Source organism: Carettochelys insculpta, chromosome 5, assembly GCF_033958435.1.
Source record: "Carettochelys insculpta isolate YL-2023 chromosome 5, ASM3395843v1, whole genome shotgun sequence".
NCBI lineage: Eukaryota > Metazoa > Chordata > Testudines > Carettochelyidae > Carettochelys > Carettochelys insculpta.
Window position 1 is genome coordinate 110,136,130 of NC_134141.1, and position 24,366 is coordinate 110,160,495.

The following is a 24,366-nucleotide window of genomic DNA, read 5'->3' on the forward strand; positions in this document are numbered from 1 at the left end:
AGTATTTAATAAAAAGGACAAAAAAATTATACCTAGTTTCAAATTATGTGGCAAATATTACTTACACTGGTTACCTTATTCCATAAATCTCAAAACACCAATGTGGCAGGAACGGGGGCAAAAAAAGCATATAAAAATCCTGTAACTTGGTTTCAAAATTCAAATGAAAATGCAGGTTATTCAGTTAATTATAAAGACAAACTACAAAGTATAATTAAAATGCCAAGTGATATGTTTTACAATGAACATTTCAAACCTCTGAAACACAGTCTGAAAAATAAACCAGTTTCTAAACTATATAACAAGAAATCTAAGCATATGTTTTGTAGTTTAATACAGAACAGGTCTAACAAAAGTACAGCTCATAGCACACTTTTAATTAGTACTGGACATAACCCACCTTATTTTAGAGAAATAATATTTTAACTGTAACTTAAGCAGTTGCAGATAAAAGGACGGTAGATCAATGAATATTACAATTAATCTCTGTACTCTAAGAGAGACTCATCTATTTCGGCTAATCAAGTATAAAAAAAAGATTTTGAGTTTGGATTTCTATAAACAAATGTCTTTTTAATCAATTTGTTTCAAATTTAAAAACTGATATTGTTGTCTTTATTTGGGGTTACATTTAACTCTGGATAAATACCTTTTATGTTACAAGTTACAGAAAGTTCTAACCAACTTCAATTCATTTTAATAGCCTCAAAGGAAATTTGCCTTTTCAGCCAACTGAATTCAGAGAGAGTCTTAACTTTCAAGAGTGTTGGATCAGGCCATTTCAGATTAAAATAAAGAAGATCTACAAAGGTTCAGTTATGGCAAACAAAACAAACATATTTCTACTTTTGCATTACATACAAACAAATCCTTACTTTGTCAGATGCTTCCGAAGCCAAAAGGTTAGTAGCAAGAGTCTGTAGTTTCTGATGGGCCATATTTTTTAGAGCTGCAAGACTACGTCTAGTCATAGCTTGTTTTAGATTGACAGCGGGGTGACTAAGGGAATCCACTGCGGCCGGAACTGCTTCATCACAAGCATTCAAGATCTCAACAGCTGTTATCCCCATGACACAACGATCCAGTGCACCTTGAAACAGAAGGTGAATAATGAAATCCATTATTTTAGTTAAGGTAATTCAAAAAGGTTTAAGAATGTCAAAAAACACATGCAAATCAGTCATCCATATGGCAATATTTTCTGCAATGCCCAAGAATACCAGTTATTACTAACATCCCCAAGATTCCTAGTCAAGTGGTAGAATCGTGCTGTGTTAGGTAGCACATGAAAATGTGATCTCTGACCTAAAGAGCTTGCCATTGAAGTGCAAGATGAGAAAACAAATGGCTATGAAAAGATGACAGAGTAAAGGAAACCTTAAGGCCATTAGTGAACATACTTGACAGTGGTATCACTACAATAGCAACCTGTTTTTGTGACTAGTATTCTTAAAGTTGTGGAATTTTCCTGCATTTCCTGGCAATTATAGGACACAAAAAAAATCAAAATCACTACACTTAATTTATATAGTGGGCAGAATCATTGGTAACATTTACAATTGCCAAAACACTTTCCATTATTAACCTGTTTCCAGTTACTTACAACTTTGTCAGGACTTTATTTGCTGTTTAAGTTTTCCATGCTTGCTCTCAGATTTGATTTTTTTTAAAAGCTTCAGCAAAAACTTTAAAGCCATTACTGAGAAAGAGGTCAGAAAAAAAAAAAAGGAAAGAAAAAAGAAAAAGAAAAACCCACACATCTTCCATTAGTGTTAAATATATATATGAAAAATTCCATTAAAAGTTGTCAATAAGCTAGTGTTCTGCGCAGGCAATGGGGGGCACCATATTGAGAGAGGTGCCATCTGTCAGATGAGACAAAACCAAGGTCATAAGAATGGCCATACTGGGTCAATCTAGCCCAGTATCCTGTTCTTTATTTAGGGGCAAGTTTCAGATGCTTCAGAAGAAATTAACAGAAAAGGTAATCAACAAGTGATGCACCATCTGCTAACCATTCCCAGCTTATAGCAAACAGAAGCTTGGGACACTTCTGAAAGCAGTTTTGCATACAGGCTAATAGATGTTGACTTGTATTAGTATGTGAACACATCTTATCCACCATCTTGTGCAGCTTGGAGCAGAACACAAGCAGGAATATGTCCTAGTTCATGTGGAAAGGGAACACTACTTTTGGCAGGAATGCTGAATGGAATCATAGCTGGATCTTATCCTTAAAAACACCACATAAGGCAGTTCCAAGGTCAGGACCTTCATTTCTGATACCTGCATCACTGATGTGACAACCACCAGGAAAAAACCTGCTGGGACAAGTGGGAAAGAGAGCAAGAGTCCAGCAGCTCAAAAGGCAGACCAGCAAGCCTATCAAGTCCCAAGTTAAGGGCCCACTGTGGATCCTGTACTTGTAGTTAGAGTGTCTTGAAGCCTCTCAAGAACCAGACTGTCATGTCATGAGGGAAGACTGACTAACCTGGACTCAGTTGGATGCAGAGGTGACAATGAAGTGCATCCTAACAGAAGCATATGCCAGACCTTACTTCCTGAGCTGCAGAAAGTAGATCAAGAAAGCCTACACTAAAGAATGCAAAGGAGACACAGGTGGTAAGATGGAATCGATGGTGTGGGTACATGTGGCAACCCTTTTACCGGGCCAGAAGGGAGCTACTCCAGAGGTTGCCAGAGCTGTTCCCCTTTGGATACTGCGAAGGGAAAAGCTTCCAGTGCCAGTGCATGTGAACAGCATATACCCCTACTGTGGAACTGACATGAGCAAGCACTCCATGGAGGAGGAAATGTTATGGTGTGCTTGCTAAATTCCAACGTGGGCAGTTATGGACCTATAAGATCCCTTAAAAATTGCTTGCAACTTGGCCATTTTTTAGAAAGGCCCAGTTCTAGATAATATCTGTTACCAAAACATCATAAGTGAAAACACGACCAACTATTTTTTCCTAATGCAACAAACTCAATTAATAGAAGTGTAAGTGCTTTTCATACTAAACCACATCCTACTGTGGAAACTGTTAATAGCAGAAATATAATGTGCATCAGTTCAATTAATGATCTTTGAGAAGCTTATTAAAATCTTAGGTAATCCATGTTACACCAAGATTAAATTTGTGGGTGAGAAGTTCCCAGAAGTTTGAAGCAAAAGAAGAAGCCACAATCTCTCCTATGCCACAGTGGCCACGGAGGCTAGCACAACCACAAATGTGACTGGAAGTTGTCAGGAAAAGCCATGCATATAATAGCCACACAATTCTACTTACTCACTTCCTCCTTTCAGCAACTCTGACACTACAGCTATGTCTACACTACAGCAATCTGTCAACAGATGTCACTGTTGGAAAATATCGTCCAACAAAACTTCTGTCGACAGATTGTGGCCAGAGAACAAAGCGGATCAAAAGGGCGATCCACTCTGTTGGCAGAAAGCAGCCAGATTGCCCAGGTGCTCTCTCAACAGAACAGCCAAGTAGAAGCACAGCAGACAGGGCAATTTCGTTACCTTTGATATTTGCAGGAATGGGAGACACCAACTAGTCCTTTTAGTGACAAGTGACCCTTCCCCCTGGCCCCTTCCCACCCCATCCCTGCCCCCTGTTATATAAACCCTGGGTTCTATATTTCTCCTCCAGTCATCTGAGGGAGTGGGGTTTACCCACAAAAGCTCATGATTGAATATATTTGTGGTAATACCTAAGTGCTACAGGACTGCTTGTTTTTTTGTGAAGCTACAGACTAATATGCCTATCCCTCTGATCTGGGCTCCACAAACACATTGCCCCTCAGTGCCCGGTCATGTTACTACTCCAATTATATTTATAAGACCTCATGATGTGCTTTCCTTTCCCCATTTTAGAGCATTTCAGTATTTTTCCCTACTGTTCAAAAACCACCTCTTCCTTTCGCATTAGGAAAATATCTGTTACTCTGATGTTTTCCTCCCACCCTGACAATGTAATAAATCAGAATCAGGTCACCCATTCTAACTGTTCACTTGATGATATGCATGTTACTAATTCAGCACAGTGCTAGGTTTAATGGGAGGATGACTTTCCACAAATGAACATCACATATGTATTTTGTTTTATTTCCTTTCAATGCCTGCAATAGCTTAAAATGTATAATTTTCTACATAATATCACTTTTACACAGTGCTGTCTCTTTTATTATTTAAAACTCACTCATCTTTTAAATCTTCCAGTGGAATTCAATGCTTTAATTGTGAATATTATCTCTCCCTTATTTACTTACTTAGAAGAGCTTATAAAGCGCCTTTCTTCGTATGATCTTATGGCACTGCACAAATCAACTGCTGTCTCCCCACCCCCTTGAGTAGGTACATATCTCCCATTTTGAAGCTGAAGCAGAGAGGGTTAAGTCACTTGCCCTGGACCACGTAAGTCAATGGCAGATCAGGGAATAAAAGCCCAGATTTCCTGATTCCAAGTCCTGTGGATTTAACCACTAGACTGTGCTTACTTAGGTAGTTAGTTCAAGCTTATGGACAAACAAAAACAATAGACAGTTATTGAAGTCTCCATCAGCGTGCCCAGTAGTTGCCAGGCCAAGTGCATTAGCTAGCTTTCCTAAAGATGTATCATTAAGTGGGGAAAAAATTACCAGTGTTATTCTTGCTAAATCTAATCAAGCACTAATTACTGGTTTCAGCTACTGGAAGGTATGCAAGAGCTTGTAGCACCAAGAATCCTAAGTAGAGAATCCTGCTTCCCAACGGTAACATGCTTGATAACCTGCTAATCTGTCTCACAAATGGAAAGCTAGACAAATTTTTTAGCCTACATCCCAAAGAAGTAGAATTTAGCCCCAGATGAAGTGATACTTTGTTCAGTTTCTTGCACTTGACCTTACCAGTATCCATTTGCCAGACATACACAGATCCATCGGAACATCCCACCACCAAATAATCATCTGAAGGCCTCCACTTTATAATTTGAATAGGGAAAAGATGACGAGATGCCAGCATAATACATTTTTTCTCTCGCAAACTCAGTAGTCCTACTGAGTGGTCACTGGCTACTGAGCAGATGCAGTGTTGAACTCTTGCCTGAAAAAATAAAGATGGGTCTTCATCTTAAGATTTCTTTACATTTCCGTATCACTCTTCAGAGATCTAAATGACAAAAAACTTTGACAGAATATGGTAATTACTACTCTTTTTTTTTCCCCCACAACAGATAAGAGAGAGAATGGAGTTTAAGCCCATCCCTGTCCACAGCAAAATTCCTATTTGACTTTTAATGCACCCAAGATTTCACCCAGATAACTTCAGTGATTTGCTGAAGATTGCATAGATTAAAGAGCTGGGAATAGAATTTAGAAAGTCACCTATTGAACACTTGAACATAATTGCTTATCAAGGCAGGTTGTGATCTGGCATTAGGGGCAGTGAACACCATGCCTATCGTATACTGCTTAATGGTACAAAAAAGTCTCAGCAGAGAAGTATCTGAAAACCAGAACACTAAACCAGTAGTGTTACTTAACTAGCATGAACTAAATCTTTGAACTTTTCAAACCTTGATATATTATACCGAGATAACTTTTTAAGTACTAAGAAATTCAGTTCTAACATTTTTCCTTATTAGAAGAAAAATTTAGAGATAAAGTTTAATTACCTTTTTTTAAAAAAAGTGCATCTCATCCAAGCACTTACCGTGAGGTTTTTCAAAAAGCTGCAAAATTAATGCAATGAGAACAAGAAATAAGCATGCCCTTAAACAATTTATCAAGCGGCTGAATTGTTTTGTTTTTAAACGACAAAGTTCACATTCAAAGCCAATGTGCATTATTTTCCTCTCAAACGTATCTTCGTTTTCATTTTATTATATTACATCATAAAACATGAGCCAATACATGGAAAGACACTACAGCCCTTATCTTGAAGGGAGTTCTGCACATATAAATCTCTGACTTCCTTAGCAGTCTGCGTAAGTAGAGTCATTTGTAAAATCAGAGCCTAAACCAGTATTTTAAGTAAATCTATTAATTTACAACTTTGCTGTAGGAGAGGAAATTATGTTAGGAAGAAGGTATTCAATACCGCCAACCAATTTCAGATTTTTTTTAAAAGGTTACAACACATAACCAACAAAGGAACAAGCATGTATTATTCCTGAAGTTTTAAATTAGAAAAAGTGTTTAGTTGAACTGCTAAGTTTCTCTGTGATAATAAAAATATTAAACCAATCTTATTCTTTATCACCATGGGCTGTGGTTCTACTAATATTTGCATAATTGAAATTACAAAAATGTGCCTTAATAACTGATCAATAAATCAGAGAGACAAGTCTTCAGAAATACTTTGAACAGAAAGAAATACTACAGAAGGGTTGCCAGCACTCCCAGTTTCATCAGAACATTGAGTCTAATTCCAGAAGTCTATTGCAATCAATCCAGGAGATTTTTGGCCTCAAAGTCTGGTGGCCCGGAGCTAAGGTGGGCTCCCTGCCAGCCCTGATCCTGTCCTATTCACATAAGTGACTATCATGTCCATGTGACCCCAGGGGCAGAGGTGAATGCAGGGGTTCTGTGTGCTCCCCTACCCTAAGCACTAACTCCACAACTCACATTGGCCAGGAACAAGCAACTGGGCCAGTAAGTGGCAGAGGCTGTGGTTCTATGGAGAAGTGCACAGAGTTTCAGGTTCTCCCCAGGGGCCACATGAATATGCCAGCCATTTCTGAGTGCAGCACAAGACCAGGGAAGGCAGCGACCCTTTTTTGGACCCACTACACCACAGCCTGGGTGATGATGAAGGAAAGTGCCACACAGCCAGAGCCCAGCCCTGCTCACACACTCCTACCCCCTGACTCAGGCTCATCCCCGACCCCCAGTGCCATAACTCTGAACACCTCAACCTAAGCCCAAAGCATGCACCCCTTCCACACCCCAACCCCCTCGCTGGTAAAGGTAAGTGCTGGGGGGAAGAGAACAAGTAAAGAAATGAAGGGTGGACAGAGTGAACAAGGTGGGGCCCTGGGACAGGGAAGTGGTGGATTTGGGTTTGTGTGATTAGACAACTAACAACCCCAATTACAAGTGAGGTACTACTGAACAATTTCATTTTCTTTTGTGCCTTTAAATTCAAGCACCATTGCAAGCTATATCAAATATTACATTCAATTTTGGGCAAGTGTTGTTTTTTTAAACTGTTGTGATTTGAGTGGAGCCATAAACATCCAAGAAAAATTAAACAAATGAGATGGAATCTGTAAGTATTTACATCACCATGTATTGTTTGCTACAAGAAATACAGGTCCTGAGTCAAAAAACTGCTTCAGAATGTGTGTGTAAATTTTTTTCTGACTATTCATTAATTTACAACTCAATAGTCATAAACAGAAATAATGGGCCATACAGAAAGAGAACTGTTCTGATCACAACTCTTTAGACCCCATATGCTACTCATTAAAAGCTTATTTAAAAAGCAAAATCCTTAAAAATTGAATACTCTAGTGACAATTGATCAGATTCATCAATTCATAAAAAAAGGGTTCCAGTAAACTACCCATAATAATTTATGTCAGATTTAAATCTAGTAAGTGTCTCCCACCAAAATGGGTACTCCATACTTGCACAGGTTGTACCTCCCTAGCCTGGCATGACCGTGACCTGTTTGGTCCCAAACAAGAGAATTTGCTGGACCAGAGGAGCTCTCCTGCCACCAAGCCCACCTCACTGGGCTGCTCACCCATCTGGTGCTGGTTGCGCACCCTGTCCTAGGCTGCTACTGGGGTTCCTGTCCAGGCCACTGGGGGATGCTGGCTCCAGCCTCACTGGGCTGTTGGGGACATGGCTCTATCACTGTGTGTCTGCTGGGAGAAGCCGGTTCCAGCCCCAGGCAGCTGCTCCCAGCCCCACCCCACAGGGCTGCTAAGGAAAGCCGACTTCAGCTCTGCCCCTGTAGGGCTGCCCAGAACATGACTGGGACTCTGGCACCAGTTCTCTGGACAAGGAGCATTGCCAGACCAGACACTTGATCCTGCCAACGTATGCACACACAAGCAGTCACTGCAACTACTCACGCATATAAAGTCAGTCACATGAATAAATGTTTGCAAACTCAGGGCCATGTAGCATAAATGCAATGGTGAAATAAATAAAATGATTCCTCAGGATTTATGCTGACTCTGCATTTTCCTGTCATGCTTCTTTTCCAATTATACTTTTCTAAAACATGTTAACAAAAAGGTCTTTTTCAAAGGAAAAGAAAAACCCTGTGTCCAGGCTCATCACCCTGTTTATAAATTTTTCTTCTGGAAAAATTCACCTTTTAAGACCAGGCTCTGTTATATCAGAACAGCTTGCTCTGAACTACAGCTAAGATCAGCACTTGAGTGAAACTACGTTTTTAAAATGTCCAGATTAAAACTCCTGACTTTAAAAAATCATAATCCATGCTTATTACTATTCTAAACTGATTGTATCTTTTGGTGTAAAAATGCAATTATTTAAAAACTAAAAAAAATAATTCCCACATGAAAAATCCACAGACTGAGAGCATCTTAAAGAAACAATATTTACACACTATGGGATTTTACATAGTTTGATTTTTGAAAGAGAAAGAAATTCCTTTTCACTTAACATACCATAAGGTGTAATCTGCATACACACCACTCTCCACACTAAATAGAAGTACCCTGGTCAGAGGTTAAGTGAGGCTTTATTGAACCAGCTAAACGGAGATATTATGATTCAATGATCAGCACATAATGCAGTTAGCTCTCAAATGCTCAACATAAATGGATGTTTGCTAGGCATTCAGCAAACATGCTTATACCTCCTCCCCCTTTTATATATCACTTAGGCCCTTCGGTCTTTAAGCACATCTATTGATGTGTTTTAAACTACCAGCACAACTGAACAGATCATTAAGTTAGCCATATTCTTCCACTTGTGAAATTACGATTAGTCTTACAGATGATATTACTATCTTTGCCTCAAATCAATATGCTGCAAGTGATTTTTTTAAAAGGGTGCCATTTGTGAAAATTTGCAGGGAAAAAAACAGAACTGAAGGGTTTTTTTATGTCAATTATTACAAAACATGGTAACTCATTTGTCCTTCTTTAGTTGCAATTATAAGAAGTTCTGCTGTGATTTTTTTTCTCCTTTTTGGGATTTCTAAAATCTGTCTATAGAAAGTTAATTCTCTGCAAAATATTTTAGTTTAGAAGGGAAGTTTGGTGGAGTTTACTAAGGCTACAATTTTCTCAAGGAGAAAAGACCTCTATGACTTGTGCCAGCAGCATATGGGAGATGTAGAGTCGCCCTCACCCTCTTACCCTGTGGCAGTCTGTATATATTCACACTCATATGATTCAGTCAACATAATTTTGAGAGAGACTGAATTATAGACAAACAGCAAAGCCATGATACCAGTGGGAATGTAATATAAACTTACACTACAGTTTTCTGGTGGAACTAGAAGCTGAGTAATCTCTCCACCATGGACACAGAAGATGTGTTTCATTTCTCCAGAAAAGATGTCCCATATGATGACTGAAAAATCCACACCACCAGAGATTAGATATCTTTGGTCATAACGAGATGAGACTTGATGAGGATACAGTAAACATGTAACCTTGTTCCGATGACCCCGGAGGGTTCTGTGAGGAGGCCAACCTGAGGAAATAGTTTAAAAAAGGTTTAATAGGACCAGGAAAAAAAAAACCAAACCACAAACCTTTCAGTATTCAACATTTTAATGAAACAACGCATATAAATTTTAGCAGGAGTGGTAAAAGAGGCAGGGAGAATTCTCAATCTTCATTCTCCTTTCCTCACCCCGCAAGAAGGTAGGTCAGTTGTGACACCAGAAGATCAGGCACTAATTCATGCCCAATCACTTGTTTACTAGTATGGATCACAGTGATTGTGAAATACGTACGAGACCTAAGTTCTTTCTAAGATGTGTGGCTGTGCAGCTGCCTAATAAGCTTCAACACAGAAGCTCAGGGCAGCAGTCGGGAAAGATGCCTCTCTCCAAGCCCTAAGCCTCAGAGCTGCCACAGTCAGGACAGAGATGCCTTTCCCCAAACCCCAAAGCTGCCACAGATGGGGAAGAGGCACCTCTCCCCAAACTGTGGGGCTGCTGCAGCTGGAGAAGAGGCACCTCTCCCCACTGGTCCCAGCAAAGAGCTGCTGCAGCCAAGGGTATTAGTGAAAAGTGCCCCTCCCACAGCCATGCTCACTGAAGCTGCCCCAGTCATGGAGAGGCACCATTCACATAGCCCCAAGCTACTGCAGTGAGAGAAGGCTAGAGGGCATCGTCTCTCCTCAGGGTAGCCTGCACCCCACAATCTCTTAATGGCCAGCCCCACCCCAGAGCCCAAAACCCCATCACAGAGCCCTCAGCCTATGTACCAACAAATGTGACTCAGCTCTGAGACCATCACCCTGCATCCTAAACCTTGCATCTCCAACCCCAGCCCAAACCCTGTACCTTCAGTCAAAGCCCTCATCCTCCTGCACCCCATCCCTCTGCCCCAACCCCTCAGCCCCACCTCTGCCAAACTACTGAGTTGGCTGTCAGCACTGTCTTTGGTGTAAGACCTACAGTACCAATTGATCTGAAGTAACTGCTCTTGGGACTGAGAACAACTGGGTGTTGTGATTTTTTTTTGGTTTAAGTGACCTTTTATCACAAAGTTTGTCTGTTCGTCTGAGTGGCAATATAGACTGGAGAGCCTAAGGGGACTGTGACTTCATGGTAAGATTGGTATAGTGATCCAGGAGCTCGCATTTGTTACTAGTTTGTTAAAATCTTATTATAGAACACAACACCACTCTTCAGGTATTTACCCTGTTTTCTGATAGTCTACCCTGAAGTAAGCACTAACACTGGTAAGCCACTGCAGACAGCAGGACATGAACTAGGAGCCATGTGATGCTGGAAAGTGACCTCCCGAACCTCTGACTTATTTCAGTGTTCTTTGGAAACTAACAGCACCTTTAGTAATTCAGCCATGCTTGTCTAACGTTTGCTTACACACCTCTCCTGAGCATGTGCTCTCCTTGCAGAAGCTGAACTATTGCAGTTTGAGTTGCTGGCACGATAACGATGCTTCCATCCTCCCGACCACAAACCAGGCGTCCATGTGCTGGGATATACACACTGGCTGTAACTTTAAGTGGTTCATTACTATTTGGTATTACGCTTAATTGGTCTATAATTCCAGCAGGACGAGGAGTAAGTTTACAAAAAGCTTCTTGCAGGGAAGTAGAAGTTGTCATTTGCAATCCTGTTAAAAAAATTAAAATAATTTTATAGCCCATCTTAAGATCTCAAAGCTTTTTTATCAATATTAGCTCAGACTTATAACCCTCAGAAGTAAGTACAAACACACATATTGGAGATTAATTCAACCCACCACAACAATGCAGTCAGTCACTTTTGAACTTTAATTTCAAACTCTGTTAGCACACAGAAATACCAGACTACAGTTTGAAAGAGGAATTGAAAAATAAAAACAAACTGCACAAGGAATTTAGACACATGGCAATTATAAAATGTGGCATTTAGTAAGAGACCCAAGTTAACTCTTAAGTCCTATGAAAAGCATTATTTGTTTTTGTTTTTTTTAAACTTCAACTCTGTATCTTGGTTGAAAAGGCTACTGCAGTCAAACAGTGAAGCACCAGTTTACTAGATGTCAAAAAATCTACTGTCTCAGAATCTCTTTCTTACCATATAGTTGTTTGCAAGTCTATTTATTCTATATCTACACTTCTGCACATGCTTAATGTTAGTCTGAGTGAGGTACTTTTATTGTGGTAGCACTTGGAGCCTGGACACCTTGTGCTAGACACTGTAGAAACATAAAGAAATGGTTCCTGTTCCGAAGACCATAATTTTAAAAACAGACAGCATGTAGACAGGACATACAGATCTGGCAAATGGGAGCAAGATGGCCGAAATCGGTATGATAAGCAGTGATCAGAGCACTAACTTAAAACACCAGAGTTTTTTTTTTGTAGTCATCACAATACAGAGAGATTAAAGGAGGATAACATAGCGAGTGACCTTGCAGAGTTTTATAGGGAGCTTCCTCAGTGCATAAATAAGTGGAAGAGGTTTACCTGAAACTGACAGCACCACTGACAGAGAAGAGGTGAGAGTCTACATCTCTACAGAATGCTGAGATTACAGGCAAAGTAGGGGCATCCATGAAGGGCCAAAAAGTACTTTATCCTTAATGTAGTGAAAGTGAGGCAGAGTCGGTGGAGGAATGCAAAAGGTATGTGCATATAGGGGCGATGAGGTCCACATAAAATCAACATGATTTTTGAAGCAGGATTATTAACAGAGGCAAAACTGCATTTGTCTGAAATAGAAGAAGTTACTGTACTCAAGATGTGAGAAAATGATGGCCTGCATGAGAATATTAATTGCTTGAACAATGAGGAGAGGCTGGGCCTTGCTAATGTTGCATGGAAACAAGAAGCAAAATATGTAAGTGGCATGCGTGTGTGTGTAGAGAAAGAGAAGAGCCATATTACAACCATGAAGGTGTTGGTACATGTGTAAATATATGTGACGGATTCAGTCTTTGGTTTGAAAGGTCTAATGTGCTCGTTCACACAAGGTTGTACAGATTTTAAGTACCAGTACAAAACAGATTAACAAAATAGTATCTATATTTTTCCTTAAATACCTAATCTATCAGAAGAAGGTAAGCACATTTTAGTGAACGAAACTAAATTTTAGGTGAAGAAACTTTTCACTCTGGACATCAATTGACTGGATCTTGGTACAGAAATGTTTCACACAGCAGACTAGCAATGATGTGCAGGAGACAGTTTATGCGAGTCTACAGATAAATGAGCCACCCTCTGGTCTCAGAACAAAAATCTTAGATTTAAATGTAATAGACAAATTGGAGCTATTTTTCTTCTGAATTGCAGAATTACTGGAGCCAAAAAAACACTATGCAGCTGGGCTTTACTTTTTCAACAGTAGGCTGGTAAATATCCTTCCCTTTACTCCCCCCCAACCCTCTCTCCATATATTTTACATAAAATGCGCCAGTTAAGTTTGAGGATGAATCCCAAAGAACTCTCTCTCTGCCCTTCCTCAAATTCCATAGGCTGTTCTATGCAGAGTGGAGTAATTACTCACTTCTGTCCACTTCTGGGTTTAGATAAGGAGCCACAGCAATGGAAAAAGGCATATTTCAGCTACACCCAAAAATGCTGGAGTCCAACTCTGTAGGTTAAAATTGACGTCATATCCTAGGGCAATGGAGGAATCCAGCACCTACTGTCCTAAGGCAATTTTCACACCATAAATGTGCCTAGATTTGCCACAGCAACAGTGGCTGCTGTGAGTATTCCTTTTCTGCTACCTTTACTGATTTATCAGCAGTGCAGGGAGTCATACCACTTTGGCTTTACCAAGCTCACACTGCAGCAGTTTAGCACTAAGCTGCAGTCTCACAGATGCTGCCTTCCTCCTCAAAAGGGCCTGCTCAGAGCCATTACAGGAAACCCAGGCCAGAAAGGAGACTCCTCCTTCACCTCATTCCTGGATCTTTCCCTCCTCACACTAACCAGGGAGATTTGTTCCCTCTCTCAATCCTCCATTTGAAGAAGTTTGCAGAAGAGTAGGAGTTGAAGGAATGCTTCTTACCATGCTCTTATATCGCACACCACGGAGGATGGATTTAGAAGCCTGATAAGCATATGAAATTAATGGATTCAGAGGAAAAGAGGAAATATGTTCACCCAGGGAAAAACTACATACATAATTAAATGAGCAAAAAAAAAAAAAAAGGGGGGGGGGGCAATTTGTTAAAAGTTTTGGCAGCAATTCACCATAGGTTTGTTAATGCTACCTTCTGTGTTGTCTTGCTGTTCAAGTGTATCTGGCACATTCCAAATACACAGCCTGCCTGAAGAGTCTCCCTGGATTAGAAGTTTATGGAAACACTCCCTCCGTCCATAGAAGAATCGAGTAACAGGGGGACAGATTAGCAGCTGTAAAATAAAGGCATATTAGAACAATTTTACAGGTATACAGCAGGTTCCTAATAACTTCCCTCGTGCAACCTGCTCTATTCCTGCTATACCTTTTGAAGATAAACTAGACTGGGAAAACAAAGTAACAAATAGCAAAACAAACCTTGACTATATTTTATGTTTATAACATGTTGTATATCAGGCAGAGTTTTAAAGTAGACATTGTAATTGCAGTAGGGAACTGAAAGGTGTGACTTGAAATTGTTAAAGTGAACTTTAAGATCAGAAACAGATTACAGTTAATTAAACGTCCAATATGAAACTTTTGCAGACTATTTTAATCTCTTCTGTTGGGTCAAAACTATGGATTTTTTTTAAAAGATGTATCCCTAAAAACTACCTTCTAACCATAAAGCAGTCAAGTAGCACTTTAAAGACTAGCAAAAAAAGTGCTACTTGACTGCTTTTTGTTTTGATAGTGTATAGACTAGCATGGCTTCCTCTTTGTTACCTTCTAACCATATTATTCTTCGTAACATATATACTTATGACTATTGTTTTAATGGTCTCAGTGGTTATGTCAAAAAGGCTATCCATGTCAGGTTACACTTCTTTTATGTCTAGTCTTTCAACAGAACTCATATCCCATTTCGGTCCCTTACTAAAGCTGCCATGTGCTGAGCACCTTTGGAAAAAATATCTCCCCTTTGAAGTATGGTTGCCTGATGTTCAAAATCTATTCTAAGTTCCATTAAAGAAAACAGATTTAAAAGAGACATTAGATTATCTTGGTCCCTCTCTCACTGCATCCAGTATCGTTCGTATATCGTTTCTAGCACTTGTCCTAGTACTACTTTAAATAAGAAAAGGTTTTCATTTTCCCTTACGAAAATTTCAGAGTTTTTTCTAAATATCACTCAGTTTTAACCAGTATTTACATTAAGAAAAGGTAAGCTTACAGTAAGTCCAATTCTATTAGGTATCCTTTCAATCATATCATATTTTTCCATGTGCCCCTTAAATATATTGGTCAGTGTGTCTCACATTAACAGTTGCTTAGCCATGCTAAAAAGTATATACTTCACACATTCAGTCTTTTCCAAAATCTATATAAATTCCTTCAGCTTTTCAATCACTTTTGTTACTTTCGCTGCAGTTTCTCATCTTTCTAGATCTTTCTGGTAATTATGAAAATATAATGCAGTATTGCAATTTTGCTGTCACTAGCAACAGATATGGTCCATCCCACCCTATGATCATAGCTCTTCAACACAAAATCTGAGGTACAGAACTCAAAAATTGTACTGATCTTTTCCTACCTCATTCCATTATATTACCATTATATTTCAGCATTCAAAGAGCAACTTCTTCTAGAAGGCTACTTTACTTTAAAATTAGCTTTGAACTAAGCTCTCCAGCCTAATACAGCAGTTATATTGAAGAAACAAACACCACAAAAATAAAAAACTCACATAACCCAAAACTTACATATAAAAGGGTCCATAGTTATATGCCACTGTAGCATGAGCCTAGAGTAACTGGAGAGTGTTTAGCACCTTATTGTGTGTGTTTTTATTTATATATTTAAGAAAGAAAAACCCCTATCATAAAAAGTGTATTACCAATGTCTCCTTCTCTACTGCTTCCACCACTGACCAGCAGCCTGGGGCACCAAAGGATAAAGCGGGATGAATCCCCAAAGGGTGAGCAGAAAACACAGGAGAAGGTGGGGATCCACAAGTTTGGGAAAAACAGGACAAAGGATCTTCCAAATGGTGTAACAGGAGAGAGGGGAAAGGAAAATGTCCAAAGTGGAACAGGGGATGGAGAAAAGTGAGAGGAAATTAATAAAAGGATTGTGGAAAGGGTGGTCAGGAAGGAAACAAATGGCAAGGGCAACCCATGTTAATTAGCTGAAGCAATGAGGTTCAATTAAGGTAACATTTTATAAAATGTTAGATTTGTGTAATTGTCATACTTAACACTTCCTTAGATATGGAGATTTCTCTTCCATTAACACCTGGGCAAGACACTGAAACCTGTTTCCTTGTTAAATAGTAACAGAGAGGAAGCCGTGCTAGTCTATACACTATCAAAACAAAAAGCAGTCAAATAGCACTTTAAAGACTAGCAAAATAGTTTATTAGGTGAGCTTTCGTGGGACAGACCCACTTCTTCAGACCATACTGAAGAAGTGGGTCTGTCCCACGAAAGCTCACCTAATAAACTATTTTGCTAGTCTTTAAAGCGCTACTCGATTGTTTTTTGTTTTGTTTCCTTGTTAGTTAGCTTTTTAACTCCCTAGGTCATGAACTCCACCTAAATGAGTAACTCAGGGTCAGAATAAGTGGGACATGCCTGACTAGAATTTGATTATTGGAGGATATCATCTAGCACTGCTCACTGAAAACAAAGGAAAAGGGATATGTAAATTATTTGGCAGACATATGAATGTATTAATGTGAGGAAGTCTGCAGAACAGAAAACAAAATCTTACTTCGTGAATGCAAATTACAATGCTCATCTTTAAAAAACCACCCCAAACTGATAAAATACTAAGGGAGTAAGAAACTAAGTCAAATGAATTACTTCTGTAACGAATATTTAAAAAGTCAGTTATTCTTTGAAAAAATGAAAACATTAACCAAGGAGAAGAAATGGAAAATTTGTAACATTTTTTTGAGGAAGTTTTACATCTAAATATGCACAGCATAATCTGCAAGACAAGGGAGGTATCTTACCTGTTTATCTGCTCGGTCCAATACACTGACTAGTAAAGGAGGAATTAAATTTTCAACAGCTTTTCCTACATCACTACGAAAAGTATCACTAGCTGGTAGGCAACTATGAGTAACAAAAAACAAAAACAAAAAAAAAAAAAGACACCAATTTAGGACCCTTACATTATTAAAAATCTACAGTAAAAGCTGTGTTATCCAGCAGTTGGATAACCAGTACTCCTAGCTGGGACTGGCTGCCATGCCAAGGCCAGTAGAGTGGGGCCAGCTGCCAGAAAATTTCGGCTAACCAGAAAATTTGATTATCTGGCAACCCCTGGGATGCTGTTCCTCAAGGATGCTGGATAATAAAGCTTCTACTGTAATACTGTATCACTGTTTAAATATAGAGTTTGCTAACAAAAACACCTTTAGAAAATATCAGTGTTTCAACTACATATATATTAAAAATTGACAAGATAAATATAAACCATACAAATGCCGGTCCAGTCATTTAGGTTTACTTCACATAAACTAAAAATCGTAACAGAAGGCTACTCATAAATGCATCCAGCTCAGTCTATGCCTCAATGGCCTTAGAAAAGAAAGATTAAGAGCTTTGCAATGGAACCGGACAATTCCATCTGGCCTCTGACAGTCCAAGAAATGGGAGAGAGCAATTGCCAGAATCAAATATTTGGTGCAGAAAGTGCTCCATCGGTAACTTCCTCCGGTTTACATTGAGGGAACTTTATCTCAGGCAGTTCTGCTGATCCCAGATATGGTGGTACGTGATGTGAAGAAAGATGCTCTCTCAGATAGCCTTAATTAGTCTGGGATAAGATTTAGTAGGTTTGAACCAATATTTTGCTCTCTATACACAATTCTACTGACCCTTATTAGATTCTGCATACAAAAGCTAAGATTTTCTATGTTATGAAGAGACATGCTGCTCTTGTATATTGTACCAATCAGAGGGCCCATAGGCCAACAACATGTTACTAAGAAATATATGCATGGATTTGAAAATCGTCAAAAGGCTTAGGTCCAGGAAAGAAACCGTTCTAAAACTCATTCAGGTAAAAATCAAGATGTACAGCACAGAAATTAGATCCAACTGTCTTTGGAAAGTTTAAATGGGATATAACCATGTAGTCACAGAAGCATAAAATAATTTTACACTGGCTACAAACTCAGCAAGACTCACAATATATGTCAAATGAGGTTGATAAAAATGTAGCCTGTAGAGATCCTTCCTTGTATCAAGTAGAGAATAAGCTTTTGGTCTTAAATTTGGATTTGAAGATAATTAAGGCCTAACAAAATATGAGTCAGACAATTCAAGATCAAGTTGGAGGGAAGTTAGGTGATAACACCATGTCATTTGGTAAACAACTCGGTTTTAACAAATGCTGCAGATAAACATGTATCTCTACTGGTAATTACTGGAATAATATTTATGCAGATGTGATTTAAAGTTATATTTCATCTTAAATAGCCATTGAGAAACTAGAAAATATGTAATTATGGTAGTGGAAATAGAGATATGATAAAAAGGTAGACTTAGTTAATTGAGGGGCAGAACATTAATTTTAGGTTAACACACTCATTAACCAACAAGGTACCAGATAGGATTACATTCCCATTCTTCTTAACAAGGGACTGATTACCCCTGGATGTACCATTTTGTCTTGGAAAGAGGTATAAATTCTATGTACGGTTATACTGCAAGACTGGTTTGCTTGAGCTAATTATTTTATTTTAAATAAAGACTTTAATTCTACTAATTGTGCCATTCACAGTCCTCTACTAAATTAAATTATCTGTAACAGCCCCAGCGGCTCCAACATTAAAGAGTTCTGTTTAGTTCTATTCCTTATCTTTAAACCATTAATTGGGAACACACATCATTCAAGTTAATCAGCAGCATACAATTTAGGCATTCCCAGATGAGGTGGTTTTAATAACAATGAGTTCAGCAGAAGCTAGTCATGAGGGAATAAAGACTGGAATCTGATTAACATTAAATAAAGTATCTTAGGTGGAAACATACTTAAAGCCCACTAAAGTCTATTTTTTACTTTTGTGCATACAAGAACAAGTAATGCTCTGTTAGTCTGCCTTTGAAGGTTGAAATGTCATACTTTTTACTGCAACAACATCCTGTTGATCCTAATTAACATATCACAAATAATATTTCTCCCTTGCTGTTTCTGGTTCAGAAAAAACACATTTTAAATGCACACTTGAAATTGTTCATGGCATGCCTTCTTGGGAAAGGCAGATCCCAAAACACCATATATTCTCCAATGTCAGCAGAAACTAATAACCAAGGATCATGCAGTAAGGATGGAAAGTAAGTGACTCAAACATTACTTTGTTAATACCGAGCATAGTTTGGTATGTATGACAACATTAAGGTACAACATTTTGGGGATATGCACATTTTAATATGTTAGTGACATTTTAATTTCTACAATATTAACCCGATTTAATGATAAAACAAACCAATCAGATTCAAACACTGTATTTGTATTCCACCTCTCTTCAGTTTTAGTTGATACAGGATATGTACTCCATTATTTAAAATACTGAATACCTGGCTGGTAGTTTGTAAATAAAACTTTGCCCATCTTCTGTCCATACGATCACTTTATCAGCTGATACAAAGTCACCACCAGTCCATGTTTGTCCATTTTCACTGGGAACTGAGCATAACAAGGAATAATCTCCAGCATCAAAAACCTAGAAGTATGCAAAATGAAACCAAAAACATCTGTTGGTTATTGCACAGTCACATTTTAAATGTTAAATTAGCTGATAATACTGTTACATATTTAGTTTTAAGGAACATTACTTCTCTTAGAATATGACAGCATTTACCCAAGAGGATACTTAATATATGTTAAATTCTGTGTTACAGAAATTACAATGTGTGTCATGTTTCCAGTCCTTTGACACATGATAGAAACATGGTATACTATGGCATGCTTTCGATTTACTTAGATTTTCGCTTATTTTTGTCTGCAAAAAATAAAACCCCATCAATCATTTAGCCTTTGAAAAGTGGTTTTCATCTATTTTAAATAATGTCCAAAGTGGTATACTCCCAGTACTGTGAGCCAATACATCTGCACCTGACTCAATACTCAGTGAACTCAGAAGTCTAATTTCTTTAAAAGTACTTTCCCAAGCTTCCTTCCTTGTATTTCTCACTGACAGTTTTATTAAATCAGTTTCTATTGCCAAGCAAGCTCAAGTTTTTCTTTTTTGCTTAACTGGTAATCCTTACCCTCCAGTATTTGGAGCACACTACCAAAAGTGATCGTTGGGTAAATGCACAGAAAGAAATGCTTTGGCAATTTTGACAATAAATTGGTTTAGACTCCTCCTCAAATACTGGTTCCGTATCCTGAAAAAAAAGAAAGAAAATAAGTTACTTCTATTCAACCCTATAATAAGAACACAAGAAAGGCCATATTGAATCAGATCAAAGGTCCATCCAGCTCAGTATCCTGTCTTTTGACAGTAGCCACTGTCAGGTGTCCCAGAGGAAACAAACAAAATAGGCAACCATCAAATGATCCATTCAGCCTCTGACAAACAGAGTAGGGACACTATCTCTGCCCATCCTGGTAACAACCATTAATGGACTTATTCTCCATGAATTTACCTAGCTCTTTCTTGAACCCTGCTATAGTCCTGGCCTAACAACATCCTCTGGCAAAGAGTTCCACAGGATGACCTTGAGTTGTATGAAGAAATACTTCCTTTAAATTAGCTTTAAACTTGTTGCCTAATAATTTGATTTAGGCTACGTCTACACTTTCTTCTGTCTCAACAGCAAAATATTTAGCAAGATTCAAGGATATTTCCTGCCACAGGACTGCTTCTTATTGTGAAGTTAAAGACTAACATGGCTACTCCTCAGACTTTTCTTTTACATTATAGTTAGGCACTCTTGAGAATTTCATGCTCCAACAATAACAAAAATCTTATCACAAACTGAAAAGTGAAGCAAGAAAGAAAGAAAGACAGAGAGGAGAAGAAGAAAAGCAAGACAGCTACCCCATTCCCTAGCATTTTACCTCAGGTATGTGTGGTTTTGTACAATTTAAGATGATCAAATACTTCAGTGACTTCCTGCCACTGTTCTATGACACACTCAAGGAGCCCAACATCTTTGTAAGAAAAGTCAGCTGACAAATTATTTCATGCAGTCTGATTACCTCTTTGTTGTCCACCCCTTTCCAAAGCAGCCCAGATCACTTGCACTTGGAAATTCTTAACATTTCTTTTAGGATGACTTTTAAGAAATACTAGCTGTATCACACATGCCAAATTATTCCAGAGAATACTGTGGTTATTTCAGCAAATGAAACTGTAGCTTCCAGTTTTTCCTCCCCAGTCTCCACCACACTACAGAAGCATCAAGAAACTTTTTTTTTCAACTGACACACACAATCCGTTTTTGTAGTTTCCACAATAAAGCAAACAATTCTGAGCCTAAGCAAGTAACTTAGCTATTTGAAGTCATCCTCTATATTTGATACTGTACATAGTAAAGATAACTAGTGTCTCTCAATATTCAAGAGCAGACGCAGCCTTCTAAATTAAAAGCAACAAAATCTAAATTAGCTCTAAAGATTTACACTGTGGGCAAATTTTGCAAATGTTCAGCTTTGATATACACAACATATAAATCTTAGTGGGCAACTAAAATGCTAGTAGTCACCTAAAAGTGCTACACCACTTTTAAAGAGAAAGATTCTTCACTGACTGGCACCAATTCTGATGCAGACAGTTGTAGTCAGACCGAACCCCCGCTTTTGCTTTACTACATCTTGCCTTCCCTTGATGCTTCAAAGCACGAAAGGGTTAAAAGGAATAGCCCAGCCCTGGAATGCCCGAGAGCCAGATGGGCTTATCTTAGCCAAGGTCTTTGAAGCTCTGGAGCAAAGCTAAAAACAATGGGCTAATTAACAGCCGGGCCGTGCACTGCCCTTGGCTAATCACCATCAGTTGATTCACCAGGACACTTGTCCCAGACAGGAGGAAAATCTCCCGGCCCATTAAGACACAACTGCCCTCAATTGTCTACCTCACAGGTGTAAACTACACCCTTGAACTCCCTGTAAAAAACCAGTATCAAAACAGTTTAATTCAATTAAACCAAGAAAAAAACCTACCTAACGCAATGGGTATAAAAGAGGGGTCTGGCAGACCCCCTATTTAAGCTCCAATCATCTTTCCTGCCAGACAGGAGGGTGGGGGTCTCCCCAGGTCCCCAGGTACACTCAACTCCTGGAAAAAAAGGACAAAGAACTTCTTCCCAAGGGATTGAGAGGAAACTGGCCAAGCCACGTTGGTAATGCAGGGGTGAGGATAAGACCTGCTAGGTATTTTTATCTTTTTCCTTTGCGTGCATTTAACAAGTATAAATCTATAAATTAAAGTGTATGCTAGCTATTTGTAATCAAAGCATAAAACCTGTAACAATTGTAACCACAAAAGCTTAACTCGCTAGGTAAACAAATAAAGCAACATTGTAACAGTAAAAAATTAACTTGTTAGGTAAATAAACAAAGTAATTAATTAAGTGGTAACCTAACTCCTCCTATTACTGTGCAAAACTAAACACAAACCAAAAAACCTAGCTGCTTTTCAGCGGCTCTCAGCCTGGTCACTAGTGAGCTCTGCCCTGGCAGTTAAAATCTCATATTAATACAAGGGCATAGTGGCATCTCACCTAACCATTGGTTAACAACAGCATAGTCTGCAATTCGAGCCCTCCTGTCATTCCAAGGATTTATAGCGCTCTGTGTAAAAGTAGAAATGTATGCAAATTCCATCCACTGCTCTGCATGGTACACTGAAATCTTCACTTACCCCCTCAAAAAAATCACTTTAAAGGTATCTCATGAATAGTTCAGAAGGGGGTGTAGGTAGAAGGATGGCATTGTCTTAAAGTACAAGTTCTGGAAGGCAAGATATCTGGCTTACTTTCCCAGATCTGCCACAGGTTCCCTGTAATACCTTAGGTAAGGTCATGTAAATCTTTACATACCTCAGTTATTCTATATGCATAACAGGGATAATACAGCTTCCTATCCATTTCCTACTTTTTGTCTGTCGTGTCTATTTAGACTGCAAGCTTCTTTAAGTAGTGTCTTATGTGCTAGGTACTGTTGTATATACGATGTGGTTGAAAGTGGAGACTGAGGCTTCAGCAGCTACTTATAGCTTGCACCTCCAAAAAAATAGTACTGTCTCACCTGGCAGCACCATGAACTCCCCTGGAACAGAGCCTGGGAGTGGAAGGGCAGCAGGTTGCTAGCTGCTGCAAGGTGGGCACCAGGGCCAGAGCCCTGTGGCAGCCCACAGCAGCAAGGGCAAGGGCCAAAATGCCACCAGTGGCAGCATGGGGCTGGACCAGAGCAGAAGCTGGAGAAGTACCACGGCTGGAGTTGAGTCCTGCAGATACTGGGGCTAGGGGCCAAAACCCCGTGGAGTGGAGGCTGGAGGCCAAACCCTGGTGCAACCCAGGATCTGAAATTGGAGCTGGAGCCCCATTCAGAGCAGACTGGAGCCCCACTCCAGCCACATGGGACCAGGGGAAGGCTAGAACACCATGGCAGCAACCACCTGGCAGCACCAGCTAGCCCCACACATGGGGGAGACCAGAGCCCTGTAGCAGCAGCATGCAGGGCTGGGGTCAGAGCCCCTTAGTAGGAGGCCAGAGCCAGAGCTCCATGGGGGCCAGGGTCTGAACCCTCTGGCAGTGCGGAAATGGAGTAACAGGGAGCCAGGGCCTTAGCTGCAGGCCCACAGCAGGTCTTGGCCTCCCAGAACACAGCAAGTGGGCACAGGGGAGGCTGGGAAGAGTGTCACACAAGCACTTTGGAGCTGGTGAAAGGGGACATCTCCTGGTCTGGCAAATTCTCTCATTTGGGACTGGTCAGGCCCCAACCATGCCAGACCAGTGAGCTGTAACCTGCAAAATAAAAATCTCTGAAAGTTTGCTTTCTGACTATACTTTCCCTTATCCCCATTTGAAATTCTGTAAAGATGTGCTCATCAATATCTGAAGCCCCATCTTTGTCTTGCAAAGTTGGTTGTAACTTCCTTGCAGTATAAGTCATTTAAAAAAAAACAAACAAGCAAACAAAAACCCACCGAATACCAAAGCATTAAGTGGAACCCAAGAGCCTCCCTCTAATGGTCTCTAGGGCTACGTCTACACAAGCCCCAAACTTCGAAATGGCCACGCAAATGGCCATTTCGAAGTTTACTAATGAAGTGCTGAAATGCATATTCAGCGCTTCATTAGCATGTGGGCGGCCGCGGCACTTTGAAATTGATGCGGCTTGCCGCCGCGCATCTCGTCCCCACGGGGCTCCTTTTCGAAAGGACCCCGCCTCCTTCGAAGTCCCCTTATTCCCATGAGCAGATGGGACGAAAAGGAGCCCCGTTGGGACGAGATGCGTGGCAGCAAGCCGCGTCAATTTCAAAGTGCTGCGGCCGCCCGCATGCTAATGAAGCACTGAATATGCATTTCAGCGCTTCATTAGTAAACTTCGAAATGGCCATTTGCGTGGCCATTTCGAAGTTTGGGGCTCGTGTAGACACAGCCTAGGAGAGG

The 24,366-nt window shown here is 39.6% G+C and overlaps 1 protein-coding gene across 3 annotated transcripts in view; it reads right to left on the reverse strand.

The window, feature by feature from the left end:
* Positions 1-24,366, reverse strand: part of WDR7 (WD repeat domain 7) — a 310,876-nt gene that overhangs the window by 258,230 nt on the left and 28,280 nt on the right. For all 3 annotated transcript variants that reach the window (XM_074995753.1, XM_074995754.1, XM_074995752.1), the window contains exons 7-14: positions 20,017-20,136; positions 19,324-19,469; positions 16,749-16,851; positions 13,884-14,025; positions 11,043-11,291; positions 9,452-9,672; positions 4,897-5,092; positions 876-1,090 (exon numbers count right to left, since the gene is read on the reverse strand). In XM_074995753.1, the coding sequence (XP_074851854.1) occupies positions 876-1,090; positions 4,897-5,092; positions 9,452-9,672; positions 11,043-11,291; positions 13,884-14,025; positions 16,749-16,851; positions 19,324-19,469; positions 20,017-20,136 (1,392 nt within the window). The remainder of the gene's footprint in view (positions 1-875; positions 1,091-4,896; positions 5,093-9,451; positions 9,673-11,042; positions 11,292-13,883; positions 14,026-16,748; positions 16,852-19,323; positions 19,470-20,016; positions 20,137-24,366) is intronic.